At 43.5% G+C, this 17589-nt stretch overlaps 1 protein-coding gene across 2 annotated transcripts in view; it reads right to left on the reverse strand.

The window, feature by feature from the left end:
- UBE3D (ubiquitin protein ligase E3D) overlaps positions 1 to 17589 on the reverse strand; it is a 217278-nt gene that overhangs the window by 114963 nt on the left and 84726 nt on the right. For both annotated transcript variants that reach the window (XM_044289798.1, XM_044289797.1), the window contains exon 7: positions 17007 to 17115. In XM_044289798.1, coding sequence (XP_044145733.1) covers positions 17007 to 17115 — 109 coding nt within the window. The remainder of the gene's footprint in view (positions 1 to 17006; positions 17116 to 17589) is intronic.

The following is a 17589-nucleotide window of genomic DNA, read 5'->3' on the forward strand; positions in this document are numbered from 1 at the left end:
ACTGGGGCTCCACCGTTATTTTGCATATTCCAGTATAAATAATGGCCCCCATTGTGCCTCCTGTTTAAATAATGCCTACCATAGTGCCCCAGGGTATATAATGTCCACATATACATAATGTACCCACGATAGTGCAAAAAAACAAACAAAAAAAAAAACAACTTACCTCATTAACCCCTTAAGGACCGAGGACGTACCGGTACGCCCTATTTCCCGAGTCCTTAAGGACCGAGGACGTACCGGTACGTCCTGACTTAAAATCTGCATTCCGGCGCCGCGGGGGTTAATCGGAACGGGACGCCGGCTGAAATCATTCAGCCGGCATCCCGTAACAATGCAGGGGGGGGTCATTTGACCCCCCCGTGTCGGCGATCGCAGCAAACCGCAGGTCAATTCAGACCTGCGGTTTGCTGCGCTTTTTGCAGTTTCTGATCCCCGCGGTCCCTGACCGCGGGGATCAGAAACTTCAGAGTGCCTAAAATCAATATTGCGCCCCCCCCCCTGCACCCCTGCATGATTTGATGGCGGCGGGTGGTGCAGGGGGGGTGTCGCAGGCAGTGGGGGCGTTGCGGGAGGCGGGCGGTGCGGCAGGCGGGATCGCGATCCCCCGCCCGCCTCCCATTGCATAATCGTTGGCGTCTAGTGGGTTATACCAGGGTGCCAGCACATTGCTGGCACCCTGGTATAAACGGCTGACATCGGTGATGCGATGCCAGCCGTTTAACCCTTTCCATGCAGCGGTCCGTACGGACCGCTGTATGGAAAAGGTTAACAGCGCAAGGAGCTCCCTCCCTCTCCGATCGGGGGGCTGCTGTGCCTTTGCAGCCCCCCGATGGGAGAGGGAGAGAGCCCCCAGAGAGCCCCCCGAAGCCCCGTCCTCACCCTTCCCCGTCTGCGAAGTTGTGACAGACGGGGAAGGTTCCCATGGCAACAGGACGCCTGCTCAGGCGTCCTGCTGTCCATGGTGCTGAACAGATCTGTGCTGAAAGCATAGATCTGTTCAGTGTAAGTAAAATACAGTGCAGAAAACTATATAGGTTCTGTACTGTATTTTACAGACATCAGACCCACTGGATCTTCAAGAACCAAGTGGGTCTGGGTCCAATTTTTTTTAAAAAAAGTGAAAAAAGTTAAGATAAAATAAAAAAACATTTATCACTGAATAAAAATAAAAATAAAAAAATACACTACACATATTAGGTATCGCCGCGTCCGTAACGACCTGATCTATAAAACGGTCATGTTACTTTCCCCGCACGGTGAACGCCATAAAAATAAAAAAATAAAAACTATGAGAAAATTGAAATTTTGCCCACCTTACTTCCCAAAAAAGGTAATAAAAGTGATCAAAAAAGTCGCATGTACGCCAAAATAGTACCAATAAAACCGTCATCTCATCCCGCAAAAAATGAGACCCTACTCAAGATAATCGCCCAAAAACTGAAAAAACTATGGCTCTTAGACTATGGAAACACTGAAACATGATTTTTTTTGTTTCAAAAATAAAATAATTGTGTAAAACTTTTATAAATAAAAATAAAGTATACATATTAGGTATCGCCGCGTCCGTATCGACCGGCTCTATAAAATTATCACATGACCTAACCCCTCAGGTGAGCACCGTAAAAAAAAAAGAAAAAAAAAGTGTAAAAAAAGCAATTTTTTGCCATCTTACGTCACAAAAAGTGTAATAGCAAGCGATCAAAAAGTCATATGCACCCCAAAATAGTGCCAATCAAACCGTCATCTCATCCCGCAAAAAATTAGACCCTACTCAAGATAATCGCCCAAAAACTGTAAAAACTATGGCTCTTAGACTATGGAGACACTAAACAATTTTTTGGTTTTAAAAATGAAGTTATTGTATAAAACTTACATAAATAAAAAAAATTGTATACATATTATGTATCGCCGCGTCCGTGACAACCTGCTCTATAAAATTACCACATGATCTAACCTGTCAGATGAATGTTGTAAATAACAAAAAAAAAAAACGTGCCAAAAAAGCTATTTCTTGTTACCTTGCCGCACAAAAAGTGTAATATAGAGCAACCAAAAATCATATGTACCCTAAACTAGTACCAACAATACTGCCACCCTATTCCGTACTTTCTAAAATGGGGTCACTTTTTTGGAGTTTCTACTCTAGGGGTGCATCAGGGGGGCTTCAAATGGGACATGGTGTCAAAAAAACTGTCCAGCAAAATCTGCCTTCCAAAAACCGTATGGCATTCCTTTCCTTCTGTGCCCTGCCGTGTGCCCGTACAGCAGTTTACGACCACATATGGGGTGTTTCTGTAAACTACAGAATCAGGGCCATAAATAATGAGTTTTGTTTGGCTGTTAACCCTTGCTTTGTAACTGGAAAAAAAATATTAAAATGGAAAATCTGCCAAAAAAGTGAAATTTTGAAATTGTATCTCTATTTTCCATTAAATCTTGTGCAACACCTAAAGGGTTGACAAAGTTTGTAAAATCAGTTTTGAATACCTTGAGGGGTGTAGTTTCTTAGATGGGGTCACTTTTTTGGAGTTTCTACTCTAGGGGTGCATCAGGGGGGCTTCAAATGGGACATGGTGTCAAAAAAACTGTCCAGCAAAATCTGCCTTCCAAAAACCGTATGGCATTCCTTTCCTTCTGCGCCCTACTGTGTGCCCGTACAGCAATTTACGACCACATATGGGGTGTTTCTGTAAACTACAGAATCAGGGCCATAGATAATGAGTTTTGTTTGGCTGTTAACCCTTGCTTTGTAACTGGAAAAAAAATATTAAAATGGAAAATCTGCCAAAAAAGTGAAATTTTGAAATTGTATCTCTATTTTCCATTAAATCTTGTGCAACACCTAAAGGGTTGACAAAGTTTGTAAAATCAGTTTTGAATACCTTGAGGGGTGTAGTTTCTTAGATGGGGTCACTTTTTTGGAGTTTCTACTCTAGGGGTGCATCAGGGGGGCTTCAAATGGGACATGGTGTCAAAAAAACTGTCCAGCAAAATCTGCCTTCCAAAAACCGTATGGCATTCCTTTCCTTCTGCGCCCTACTGTGTGCCCGTACAGCAATTTACGACCACATATGGGGTGTTTCTGTAAACTACAGAATCAGGGCCATAGATAATGAGTTTTGTTTGGCTGTTAACCCTTGCTTTGTAACTGGAAAAAAAATATTAAAATGGAAAATCTGCCAAAAAAGTGAAATTTTGAAATTGTATCTCTATTTTCCATTAAATCTTGTGCAACACCTAAAGGGTTGACAAAGTTTGTAAAATCAGTTTTGAATACCTTGAGGGGTGTAGTTTCTTAGATGGGGTCACTTTTTTGGAGTTTCTACTCTAGGGGTGCATCAGGGGGGCTTCAAATGGGACATGGTGTCAAAAAAACTGTCCAGCAAAATCTGGCTTCCAAAAACCATACGGCGCACCTTTCACTCTACGCCCCGCTGTGTGGCCGTACAGTAGTTTACGGCCACATTTGGGGTGTTTCTGTAAACAGCAGAGTCAGGGCAATAAAGATACAGTCTTGTTTGGCTGTTAACCCTTGCTTTGTTAGTGGAAAAAATGGGTTAAAATGGAAAATTAGGCAAAAAAATGAAATTCTCAAATTTCATCCCAATTTGCCAATAACTCTTGTGCAACACCTAAAGGGTTAACGAAGTTTGTAAAATCAGTTTTGAATACCTTGAGGGGTATAGTTTCTTAGATGGGGTCACTTTATGGAGTTTCTACTCCAGGGGTGCATCAGGGGGCTTCAAATGGGACATGGTGTCAAAAAAACTGTCCAGCAAAATCTGGCTTCCAAAAACCATACGGCGCACCTTTCACTCTACGCCCCGCTGTGTGGCCGTACAGTAGTTTATGGACACATATTGGGTGTTTCTGTAAACAGCAGAGTCAGGGCAATAAAGATACAGTCTTGTTTGGCTGTTAACCCTTGCTTTGTTAGTGGAAAAAATGGGTTAAAATGGAAAATTAGGCAAAAAAATGAAATTCTCAAATTTCATCCCAATTTGCCAATAACTCTTGTGCAACACCTAAAGGGTTAACGGAGTTTGTAAAATCAGTTTTGAATACCTTGAGGGGTGTAGTTTATAGAATGGGGTCATTTTTGGGCGGTTTCTATTATGTAAGCCTCGCAAAGTGACTTCAGAGCTGTAGTGGTCCCTAAAAATTGGGTTTTTGTAAATTTCTGAAAAATTTCAAGATTTGCTTCTAAACTTCTAAGCCTTGTAACATCCCCAAAAAATAAAATATCATTCCCAAAATAATTCAAACATGAAGTAGACATATGGGGAATGTTAAGTCATCACAATTTTTGGGGGTATTACTATGTATTACAGAAGTAGAGAAACTGAAACTTTGAAATTTGCTAATTTTTCAAAATTTTTGGTAAATTAGGTATTTTATTATGCAAAAAAATTAATTTTTTTGACTTTATTTTACCAGTGTCATGAAGTACAATATGTGACGAAAAAACAATCTCAGAATGGCCTGGATAAGTCAAAGCGTTTTAAAGTTATCAGCACTTAAAGTGACACTGGTCAGATTTGCAAAAAATGGCCTGGTCCTTAAGGTGAAAATGAGCCCGGTCCTTAAGGGGTTAAAGTCATGCACTCGCTCTGTACTAAAGGCAGCAGGACCTTCCAGTGTGATCATGTAACATGTCAGGCCCTGCTGCCTCCAGTGCAGAGAAAGTGTTCTTGCACATAACAGTTTTTTTTGTTGTTTTTTTTTTTACATAGTATATCCATTTTTAACAGCCAGGTGCAGTTCTGTCTATACGGCCATTAAAATGTCTGGCTGTTAAAACTGCCAAAAATAGGACATGTCCTATTTTTGGATGTCCATTATTCACTTGCCGTTTAAAAAAAAAAAAAGTTAATAGCCCCACAGACTAAAATGGTTTTAAAAACGGCAATGTGACGGCTGTTACTTCTGAGCCAGTGCATCTAAAAGAAATGCAGCAGAGCCCAATTTGTCAGATGCACTACAGCCCAATCTGTCAGATACAGCAGTGTTGGAATAGTCAGATGTAGGATAGCTGAGTCTGTCAGAAATAACAGTGTTGGAAAAGCCAGATGTAAAAAAGCTGAGTCTGTTAGATATAATTGTTGGAAGAGTCAATGCAGCAGAGTTTGAGAACGAGTCTATTAGATATAGCAGTGCTGAAAGAGTCAGTTGCAGCAGAGCCCAATCTGTCAGATGCAGCAGAGCCCAATCTGTCAGATGCAGCAGAGCCCAATCTGTCAGATGCAGCAGAGCCCAATCTGTCAGATGCAGCAGAGCCCAATCTGTCAGATGCAGCAGAGCCCAATCTGTCAGATGCACCAGAGCCCAATCTGTCAGATGCACCAGAGCCCAATCTGTCAGATGCACCAGAGCCCAATCTGTCAGATGCACCAGAGCCCAATCTGTCAGATGCAGCAGAGCCCAATCTGTCAGATGCAGCAGAGCCCAATCTGTCAGATGCAGCAGAGCCCAATCTGTCAGATGCAGCAGAGCCCAATCTGTCAGATGCAGCAGAGCCCAATCTGTCAGATGCACCAGAGCCCAATCTGTCAGATGCACCAGAGCCCAATCTGTCAGATGCACCAGAGACCAATCTGTCAGATGCACCAGAGACCAATCTGTCAGATGCACCAGAGACCAATCTGTCAGATGCACCAGAGCCCAATCTGTCAGATGCACCAGAGCCCAATCTGTCAGATGCAGCAGAGCCCAATCTGTCAGATGCAGCAGAGCCCAATCTGTCAGATGCAGCAGAGCCCAATCTGTCAGATGCAGCAGAGCCCAATCTGTCAGATGCAGCAGAGCCCAATCTGTCAGATGCACCAGAGCCCAATCTGTCAGATGCACCAGAGCCCAATCTGTCAGATGCACCAGAGACCAATCTGTCAGATGCACCAGAGACCAATCTGTCAGATGCACCAGAGACCAATCTGTCAGATGCACCAGAGACCAATCTGTCAGATGCACCAGAGACCAATCTGCCAAATACAGCAGTGTTGGAAGAGTCAGATGTAGCAGGGCTGAGTCTGTCAGATAGAAAAGTGTTGGAAGAGTCAGATGCAGCACAGTCTGAGAGCGAGTCTGTTAAATGAAAGAAAATTGAACGCGTCAGATGTTGGACGGCTATTTCTGCCACTAGTAGAAAATATGAGCCTGTCACATCTAGCAGACATAACTCTGTCAAGAATGCTGTTTTTTTATACAGAAGTGAATTTCAGCTTTGCTATACTGGTACACAACGGAATACATTAGATAATAGATTATAAAATAGCATCAACTTGACATCTGTTGAGAAAACATGCACCATGCATCCTGAGCGCATCTGTAAAACTAAGTTAGATCATAAGCAAAGGTATTCTGTTCCCACAATTGGCCAGTCTATGAAGTAACGATCTGGAGAAGACTCCTTGCATTGTTAAGGGCTTTATTACACCAACAGATGACCAATGTTCTAATCAATCATTGGTCAGATGGCCTATTACACACAGATCTTTTGTTATAAACACCAACTATTGGTCCGATTGCACAGATATTGGTCAGATAATCTGTTGGTGTAATACGGCCCTAAGACTTCTTACTGATGCAGTGAGAGGAAAGGTGACCACAACTCAGAGCAGCTCGCTTTATCTGCTCCACATACCACAAAGGAGAAGGCAGGGCCAGTAGCTCTCCTACACTGTCCTGCAGCCCCCATCCACTCTCCTACACTGTCCTGCAGCCCCATCCACTCTCCTACACTGTCCTGCAGCCCCATCCACTCTCCTACACTGTCCTGCAGCCCCATCCAATCTCCTACACTGTCCTGCAGCCCCATCCACTCTCCTACACTGTCCTGCAGCCCCCATCCACTCTCCTACACTGTCCTGCAGCCCCCATCCACTCTCCTACACTGTCCTGCAGCCCCATCCACTCTCCTACACTGTCCTGCAGCCCCATCCACTCTCCTACACTGTCCTGCAGCCCCATCCACTCTCCTACACTGTCCTGCAGCCCCATCCACTCTCCTACACTGTCCTGCAGCCCCATCCACTCTCCTACACTGTCCTGCAGCCCCATCCACTCTCCTACACTGTCCTGCAGCCCCATCCACTCTCCTACACTGTCCTGCAGCCCCATCCACTCTCCTACACTGTCCTGCAGCCCCCATCCACTCTCCTACACTGTCCTGCAGCCCCCATCCACTCTCCTACACTGTCCTGCAGCCCCCATCCACTCTCCTACACTGTCCTGCAGCCCCCATCCACTCTCCTACACTGTCCTGCAGCCCCATCCACTCTCCTACACTGTCCTGCAGCCCCCATCCACTCTCCTACACTGTCCTGCAGCCCCCATCCACTCTCCTACACTGTCCTGCAGCCCCATCCACTCTCCTACACTGTCCTGCAGCCCCATCCACTCTCCTACACTGTCCTGCAGCCCCCATCCACTCTCCTACACTGTCCTGCAGCCCCCATCCACTCTCCTACACTGTCCTGCAGCCCCATCCACTCTCCTACACTGTCCTGCAGCCCCATCCACTCTCCTACACTGTCCTGCAGCCCCATCCACTCTCCTACACTGTCCTGCAGCCCCCATCCACTCTCCTACACTGTCCTGCAGCCCCCATCCACTCTCCTACACTGTCCTGCAGCCCCATCCACTCTCCTACACTGTCCTGCAGCCCCCATCCACTCTCCTACACTGTCCTGCAGCCCCCATCCACTCTCCTACACTGTCCTGCAGCCCCATCCACTCTCCTACACTGTCCTGCAGCCCCATCCACTCTCCTACACTGTCCTGCAGCCCCATCCACTCTCCTACACTGTCCTGCAGCCCCATCCACTCTCCTACACTGTCCTGCAGCCCCATCCACTCTCCTACACTGCCCTGCAGCCCCATCCACTCTCCTACACTGCCCTGCAGCCCCATCCACTCTCCTACACTGCCCTGCAGCCCCATCCACTCTCCTACACTGTCCTGCAGCCCCATCCACTCTCCTACACTGTCCTGCAGCCCCATCCACTCTCCTACACTGTCCTGCAGCCCCATCCACTCTCCTACACTGTCCTGCAGCCCCCATCCACTCTCCTACACTGTCCTGCAGCCCCATCCACTCTCCTACACTGTCCTGCAGCCCCATCCACTCTCCTACACTGTCCTGCAGCCCCATCCACTCTCCTACACTGTCCTGCAGCCCCATCCACTCTCCTACACTGTCCTGCAGCCCCATCCACTCTCCTACACTGTCCTGCAGCCCCATCCACTCTCCTACACTGTCCTGCAGCCCCATCCACTCTCCTACACTGCCCTGCAGCCCCATCCACTCTCCTACACTGCCCTGCAGCCCCATCCACTCTCCTACACTGTCCTGCAGCCCCATCCACTCTCCTACACTGTCCTGCAGCCCCATCCACTCTCCTACACTGTCCTGCAGCCCCCATCCACTCTCCTACACTGCCCTGCAGCCCCATCCACTCTCCTACACTGTCCTGCAGCCCCATCCACTCTCCTACACTGTCCTGCAGCCCCATCCACTCTCCTACACTGTCCTGCAGCCCCATCCACTCTCCTACACTGTCCTGCAGCCCCATCCACTCTCCTACACTGTCCTGCAGCCCCATCCACTCTCCTACACTGCCCTGCAGCCCCATCCACTCTCCTACACTGTCCTGCAGCCCCATCCACTCTCCTACACTGTCCTGCAGCCCCATCCACTCTCCTACACTGTCCTGCAGCCCCATCCACTCTCCTACACTGTCCTGCAGCCCCCATCCACTCTCCTACACTGTCCTGCAGCCCCATCCACTCTCCTACACTGTCCTGCAGCCCCCATCCACTCTCCTACACTGCCCTGCAGCCCCATCCACTCTCCTACACTGCCCTGCAGCCCCATCCACTCTCCTACACTGTCCTGCAGCCCCATCCACTCTCCTACACTGTCCTGCAGCCCCATCCACTCTCCTACACTGTCCTGCAGCCCCATCCACTCTCCTACACTGTCCTGCAGCCCCATCCACTCTCCTACACTGCCCTGCAGCCCCATCCACTCTCCTACACTGTCCTGCAGCCCCCATCCACTCTCCTACACTGCCCTGCAATCCATTGCTCTCTGAACCAGTCCGTTCCTCTCTGTATTGCCTCTTGCAGTTTGTCATTACATTCATTGGCTGTTCAGGTTGTCAGTCTGGAAAGTCAGCTTGTGATGAGCTAGGCTGAAAATGGTCTTAGAAGGTCCTCCCAGGTATACACGAGGGATTCCACTACGCTGCTGGGAACTTCCTGGCGGTGACTCCCACAGAAGAGTCGACTCATTTACATAAAGGGCACGCGCCAAGAAGAGGCAAAATACACTGATAATCGCTGTCTATGTAAATAGCCTTTACCCCTTGGCCACTTTAAAGATTGCACCAACTCACTCGTGTAGCGGGCGACAGAGCCGCCAGGTTTCTACTGTTTTAAACAGCAGAGACCAGGGGTGGATGTATATGTTCAGCCATAACGCCTCAGATGCCGTGGTCAAAAGTGCGCCCCTGCGCCCATAACAGTGTTCTCCCTGGCTGAGAACGGGGAACCTGTTAGATGTCTGTAATAGCACACAGCCGCATGCAGGCCCAGATAGCTATTACTGGTATTTAGCAATACAGGCCAGCAGGTGGCAGCACTGTATTGGTATATAGCAAATTGTGTGTTCTATGATGACTATAATCGCAAAAAAGTAAAACAAGTTAAAAAAAAAAAAAAAAAAGTTTTCAAAGCATGAAACATTTTTTTCAAAATATATAAAAGTTTTAATCATCCCTTCTTTCCCCAAAATCAAAATACATAAACAATAAAAAAAATAATATATACATGGTTTGCCGTGTGCGAAAACGCCTGTACTATTAGGGAACCTGTCACCGGGATTTGGGGTATAGAGCTGAGGACATGGGTTGCTAGATGGCCGCTAGCACATCCGCAATATCCAGTCCCCATAGCTCTGAGTGCTTTTATTGTGTAAAAAAAAAACAATTTGATACATATGCAAATTAACCTGAGATGAGTCCTGTCCCTGACTCATCTCACGTACAGGACTCATCTCAGGTTAATTTGCATATGTATCAAATCGTGTTGTTTATTTTTTTTACACAATAAAAGCACACAGAGCTATGGGGACTGGGTATTGCGGATGTGCCAGCGGCCATCTAGCAGCCCATGTCCTCAGCTCTATACCCCAAATCCCGGTGACAGGTTCCCTTTAAAATAAAACAATATTCATCCCATTACAGCGAATGGCGTAAGGAGAAAACAAAATCAAAATGGCAAACATGCCATTTTTTTTCACTTCACCTCCCCAAAACAATTTAATAAACGGTGATCAAAAAAAGTCTCACACACTTGAAAAAGAAAAAAGTTATAGCTCTGGGAAGGCGGGGAGTGAAAAATGAAAATGCAAAAAAACTGAAAATCTTCTAAGAGGTATTCACCTCAGGATATTTATGGCATATACACAGGAACAGGTTCCAGTGTTGGGACCCATACCTACCTTGACAACTGTGCCCTGTCTCACGCCACTAGTAAAGGAAAGGTGGCAGTGCTTGCACAGCTCTCTCCATTCACTTCTATGGGGCTTCAGAAAACTCCTGCTCTGATATTTTTGAAATTCGCAGAGCAGTGAATGGAGAGAACTACAGAAAGTTTGACCACCTCTCCATTCCTTACAGCACGAGATGGGGGATACCTCTTTAAGTCTGAAATGCATGGTCAGTTTTTCAATATGTATAACGAGAACAGGAAATTTATTTCTTCAAAATGGAACAACTAAACCCAGCCAAAGTGTGTCTTAATTGCACCAGCAAATTTAAGTTTTCCATTACAGTTTTTGCAGTGAACTTTAATGGGTGTTAAGTATAATACATCTTCTACACACAGCAGAAAACTAATTATACCAACTCCTGTAGTTTTCCGAGATGCATTTAGTTGCAAAAAAAGCAAACAAAAAATAAAAAGCATACAAAACATAATTTTCACTATAAATTTGCCGAGGGTCATATTATGAGTGGAAAATTACAAAAAGCAAAAATAAAAAGTTAGATCCTAAGATGAAATACTGTTCTGGGCGACAATATTTTTAGAAAAGTCATTTACCTGCTAATGTTAAACTGCCGTTCCTATTTTGAGCAATTCTGGTAACTGCACTACAATAAGCACATGGGTCCTGTCTGTAATTATTTAGGAGAACTGTTGGTGTAGTCATTAATTAAGGAAGCAATAACTTTATATTATTTAAAGGCACGCTTTATTTCTTTTGCAAAAAGCTGGTAGATTGATTCCTGGATATCATTTTTTAAGTCACTCCATTTACAGGTGCATCTCAATAAATTAGAATATCATCGAAAAGTTAAATTATTTCAGCGATTCAGTTCAAAAATAGAGACTCGTATAGCTGTATGCCATAATCATCAACAAAAAAAGAAATAGAGCTTGAAATAGATCACTCTATGTGTAATGAATCTATATAATATATGAGTTTCACTTTTTGAATTAAACTACTGAAATAAATAAACTTTTATGATGTTCTACTTTATTCAGATGCACCTGTATATCACTTCCTGTTCTGGCTCTTTAATTTCCTCCTTGTATGGACTTAGCACAGCAGACAGTCTGGATGAAAGGGGTTGTCTGGGTTCAGGGCTGAACCTGAATATAAGTTCTCCTTCACTCAGCCCTGAACCCAGACAACACTTTTATTTAGTCAGACCATCACTGTGACCAGTGTTTTTCTGCGGGCATCTCGGCCTATCAAAAGAACAATAGAGCCGTCATACTGTTATCCCAATTCTACACCTAATATTTAACCACTTCCAGACCGGGCCATTTACCCATTTACCCCCTTCCTGACCAGGCCTAATTTAGAAAATCTGACACATGTCACTTTTTGTGGGAATAACTTTGCAACACTTTTACTTATCCAAGCCATTCAGAGACTGTTTTCTCGTGACAAATTGTACTTCATGTTAATAGTAAATTTGTGTCAATATGTTTTATCTTTATTTATAAAAAAAAATCCAAAAGTTAACCAAAATGTGAAAAAATTCACTGTTTTCTAAATTTGAAACACTCTGCTTTTAAGACAGATAGTGATGCCTCAAAATATGTATTAATTAACATTCCCTATAAGTCTACTTTATGTTGACATCATTTTAGTAATTTAGAATTTTAAAAGCAATTTTTGAACTTTTTAAGAAAATTTCCAAAGTCAACTTTTTTAAGGCCTGAGAGTGCAGGCCTGCAGTTCGGCAGCGATTCTTCAAGTCTCGCGCATGCGCTTTGCGCCGCTGAAACCCGGCTAACAGCGGCAGTAGGAGATGGGATAGCGCATTACTACAGAGCGCACCGCGCACGTGCGAGACTTGGGGAATCGCGGCCGCACTGCAGGCTGTCACTCTCAGGCAAGAGGGGACAGTTAGGGGGCGTGGTTACGTTGACTTGAAGCAAGGAGACCACTGCCCCCTTGACTTCAAGCTGGTCGGCACTATAGCGCTGATGGAGAATAAAATTGCGTTTTTTGAACTTATGCAGCATCCGACAACAGGATGAAACATGATTATTAAGAGGATGCGGGCTACTATGAGGTGCATTTTTGAGGTGACAGGTTCCCTTTAATCATTTTTTCCCTGGAACACATCAAGGGTTAACAACAAAACAAACCTCAATATTTATTACCTTGATTCTGCAGTTTTCAGAAACACCCCATATGTGGTTGTATACCGCTGTTTGAGCACATGACAGGGCACAGAAGTCAAGGAGCGCCATATGTTTTTTGGAGGGCAGATTTTGCTGGAATGGTCCTTGGGCACCATGTTGCATTTGAAGAGGCCCTGAGGTAACCCCACAGTGAAAACCCCCAAAAAGTGACCACATTTTGTAAACTACACCACCCAAGAAGCACTTCACTCAAAAATAGTTTCATAGAATTTTTCATACTTGGGTGTGAAAATGAAAAATTAATTTATTTATTTTTACAAGAAAATGGTGCTTTAGGCCCAAATTTTTTTTCACAAAAGATAACAGGAGAATATTCCCCTCTCCCCCCTCAATTTGCTACCCACTTTCTCCTGAATTCAGTAACACCCCAATTGTGGTCATAAAGTGTTATTTGGGGATACGCCAGGGCTCAGAAGGGAAGGAGCGGCATCTGGATTTTCGAACATGGAATTTTCTGTCATAATTTTTTTTTATTTGTTGTTGAATGAGCTGCGTGAGGGCTTATTTTGTGCGAGACGAGCTATAGTTTTTATTGGCACCATTTTGGGGTACATTTGGCTTTCTGGTTGCTTTTTATCTAATTTTTGGGAGGTGAAGTCACAAAAAATAAATAAAATCATATTTTTGTGTTGCCATTTTCTTAGAGCTATATTTTTTCATTTTTCTGGTTATAATCTTGTGTGAGGGTTTGTTTTTTGCGGGACGAGGCGATGCTTTTAATGCTACCATTTTGGGGTACATACGACAATTGTTAAGGATGGGGCCAAATATGTTTTTTTTTTTTTTTTTTTTTTTTTTACATTTTACACAATAAGAGCATATTTAGAAAAAAAAAATCATGTTTTTGTGTTGCAATTTTCATAAAGCCATATTTTTTACATTTTTCTGGCTATGGTCTTGTGTGGGGACTCATTATTTGCGGGATGAGGGGACGCTTTTATTGCTACCATTTTGGGGTACATACGACTTTTTGATTGATTAACATTATGTTTTTTGGGAGGTGAGCTCACAAAAAAAAAATCTGTTTTGGCGCAATGTTTACTTATTTATTTTTTACGGCGTTCACCTGATGGGGTAGATCATATGATATTATTATAGAGCCGGTTGTTGTGGATGCGGCAATACCAAATATGTCTATTAAAAATGTTTTTTCTTCTATTTTTTTAAATTATGGATTTGGAGGATTTATTTTATTTTTTTAACTTATTTTTTTCAAAACACTATTTTTTTTATTTTTTAAATGTTTTATTTTACACTTTGTGTCCCCCATAAGATCATACAAGACATATAACTTCATTTAAAATTTTTTTAACTATTGATTTCTCCTGTAACTGGGGCTGACATACTGTAGTAGCCCCAGTTACAGGGGAAATACACCACCCAGAGAGGCTGTACAGCATAAGACAGCGCTGTATAGCCTCAGTGCAGGGCTGATTGAGGTCCATGGAAGACCCGACAGCTCCTTCACTCACCCGGCGATCACATGACAGCCGGGCCTGGACAGGAAGCGGCATAGCGCTTCCTGATCTGTATACATAGCGCTCAATGCCAGCGGATGCCAGTCAGTGCTGACGGCAGCATAGAAGGGGCTAGCGGTCAGTGACGGATCCCATCGGGTCCCCACTCTGCGGTGACGGGCACACGATGGGTGAGAAGGCAGCCAGATGCCTTGCAGAGGCATCAGGAGGTGCCTTCTCTAGAATCAGAGCAGATTCAGCCCCAGGAGGGGTCTCCTAGGCAACCTGTTAGTGTATTAGTCAGTGTAATACACTAATAGGCAATGCTTTACAATACAGATGTATTGTAATGCATTGCAGAGTGGATCAGACCCCCAAAAGTTGACATCCCAGAGTGGGACAGAAATAAAAATAAATAAAAAAAAGTGCTATTAATAATAAAAAATAAAGTTTCAAGTAAAAGAAAAAAAACAACAACGCCCCTTTCCTCTGATTTTATATTAAAAGAATAAAAAAAACAAAATAAAAAAACACACATATTAGGTATTGCCGCATCTATAACGACCGGCTTCATAAAAATATCTCATAATATCAGATAAACACCGCAAAACATAAATAAATAAAAACTGTGTCAAAAAAAGCAATTTTTGTCACCTTACATCACAAAAAGGGCGACACCAAGCGATGAAAAGAGTGTATGCCCCCCAAAATAGTACCTATGAAACAGTCATCTTATCCTGCAAAAAATTAGATCCTACCTAAGACAATCGAACAAAAAATAAAAAAAACTATAGCTCTCAGAATATGGAGACACTAAAACATGATATTTTTTTGCTTAAAAAAAATGCTATTATTGTGTTAAAGTGAAATAAATTTAAAAAAGTAGATATTAGGTATCGCTGCATCCCTAACGACCTGCTCTATTAAAATATCCCATGACCTAACCCCACAGGTGAACGCTGTAAAAAAAAATAATAAAAAAAACTGTGCCAAAACAACCCATCTTTTGGGCACCTTCTTCCATAAAGTGTAATAATGAATGATCAAAAGATCATATGTACCCAAAAATGGTAGCAATGAAAATGTCAACTCTTCCTGCAAAAGACGATTGGCAGAAAAAATAAAAAAATAAATGGCGTTCAGAAAATGCTTTATTATGTAAAACTGAAATAAACAAAACAAAAAAAGTTGACATATTTTATATCATCGCGTCCGTAACAACCTGCTCTATAAAAATAGCACATGATCTAACCTGTCAGATGAACATTGTAAAAAACAAAAAATTAAAACTGTGCCAGAACAGCCATTTTTGGTTACCTTGCCTCTACCTAATATTTGCAGACAAGAATAGGCATTTCTATAATGGGCCGTCAGTTCATAGGCATTTCTATAATGGGCCGTCAGTTCAGTTACGCAAATCGCAGAAGGCACACAGGCGGCATCCGTGTTTTGCGGATCCACAATTTGCGGACCGCAAAACACGGCACGTTTGTGTGCAAGAGGCCTTAAAAGGAGCCAAGTTATACTTTGTTTGACTGCAGCTCTGCTTCTCCTTGGATTATTCAGCTGAATGCTTCTCACTCCCTGTGAACGAGGCTGTAGAAATAATATTGGACAGAGAGGTTTGCTGGCCAGCAAGCGCATTAAGTAAGATCTACAGATACACACACAGACAAACCACCACAACACTACTATAATAGTGCGTTAGGACTCTAAGCCAAGAGCTTCATTTTAAAAGAAGTGTAAGGAGCCTCAACAGTCTTTACATAGAAAATGAAAAACAAAACTATAGCTTCCCATACACATGATATATCAGCTGCACGCGTCCAGAAACCGCACCGACACAGGCTTTCATTGCCAATCTTCTCAGGACTCAGACTGAATGATAATGGTCAAACTACTTTACTGCTAATCAGCCTAAGACCTCCTGTACACGACTTGTACAGCCTTTTGGCAAACTATAGACCACAGGGGAGATTTATCAGAACGAATCTAAAAGGAAAAACTGGCTTAGTTGCCCCTAGCAACCAATCAGATTCCAGCTTTCATTTTTCAAAGCTACTTTGCAAATCAAAAGGTGGAATCTGATTGGTTGCTAGGGGCAACTAAGCCATTTTCCTTTGCACTAGTTTTGATAAATCTCCCATGTCCTATTCTGGTTTGTATTGAAAATGAGAATAGTCATTACTACTGATGGTCGCGAAAGAAAATGCAGAATACGCACAGAAAGTATCCATATTTCATAGATGCACTTTTTGGGGACCAGAATGCAGACATGGCCGTGTGCAGAAAGCCAAAAAAAAACTGCACCGTTTCATGTGGCCTTACCCAGATAGAGGCAGTCTATGCAGCTCGTGCGGTGCTAATTGGTGGGTCGTGCCTGATCCACCTGGCCGTGCCCACGGTGCTACCGGTCTCTAGAACACAGATGGGTAAGGGGTTGACACGTGCTGCACACTCCATGCACTAGTGCATATCTTACTCTTCAATAGTTTTCTCTTACGAAATGGCGCAAAAATGATCTGAATATAGAAATTTCTAAAATCCCAACTGCATCAAATAATAAAATTAAATAATATACAAGGTGGGCTTAAATATCCAGAGAGGAACCAGACAAACACTTTCTGGGCCAATATTGTGAATGTAATAATGCCAATCTATACCTTAGATCAAAAAGAGGGACATTTAAGGAGCAAAGAGGGACACTTGGGAGGTCTGCATTAGTGATATAATCCAGCAGAAGGAGGGTCTCCAAGTTTTCATTTTGATATGAGGCCTCTCTCTTCTATATGTGCCTCCGGTGTGATTTCACATGTTTCTTACCAGTAGGAACAGCTTGCCATCTTGTCCTTGAATGCAGAACCTGAAGGTGCTTCTGGAGGCCGATAACTCCACGAGAAGTCGGACAATTACGCTTTCCACAAACTGCTTCCTGTTGAAACAAAGATCAGTCTTCACAGTGTGTGTCCATGTTAACTATCATTAGGTGGACAGGCAAGTCAAGGCAAGGCAAGGTAAGTGGCCATTAGGACTAAGTAAAACCGCTACCTGATCTATTTTCTTTATACGCTGTCAGCACCCTCCTGTAGGTAATGGAAGCCTTGTGTGCTCTACATAGTTAACAGATAATGATGAGACCCGCATTCTACATTATCTTCACTTTTCAAAAAAAATAAAAACGACACTCATTTTAGGAGACAAGTAAGCAATACTTCAGTGTCAAGAACCAAAGCAGGTTAGCACACCTCCGCCGCAGCCTGCGTCATACTTGTCCTATATTAACAGCCGCTCGGACGCTTCAACATAAAAGCAATTAAGACACTTGTTTCCTGCATGTTGTGGATGTCTTTTCAATAATTAATCATCGGACCAATATTAACTATTTACTACTTACACGGCTGGTTTT

The sequence above is a fragment of the Bufo gargarizans genome, chromosome 4, assembly GCF_014858855.1.
Source record: "Bufo gargarizans isolate SCDJY-AF-19 chromosome 4, ASM1485885v1, whole genome shotgun sequence".
Taxonomy (NCBI): domain Eukaryota; kingdom Metazoa; phylum Chordata; class Amphibia; order Anura; family Bufonidae; genus Bufo; species Bufo gargarizans.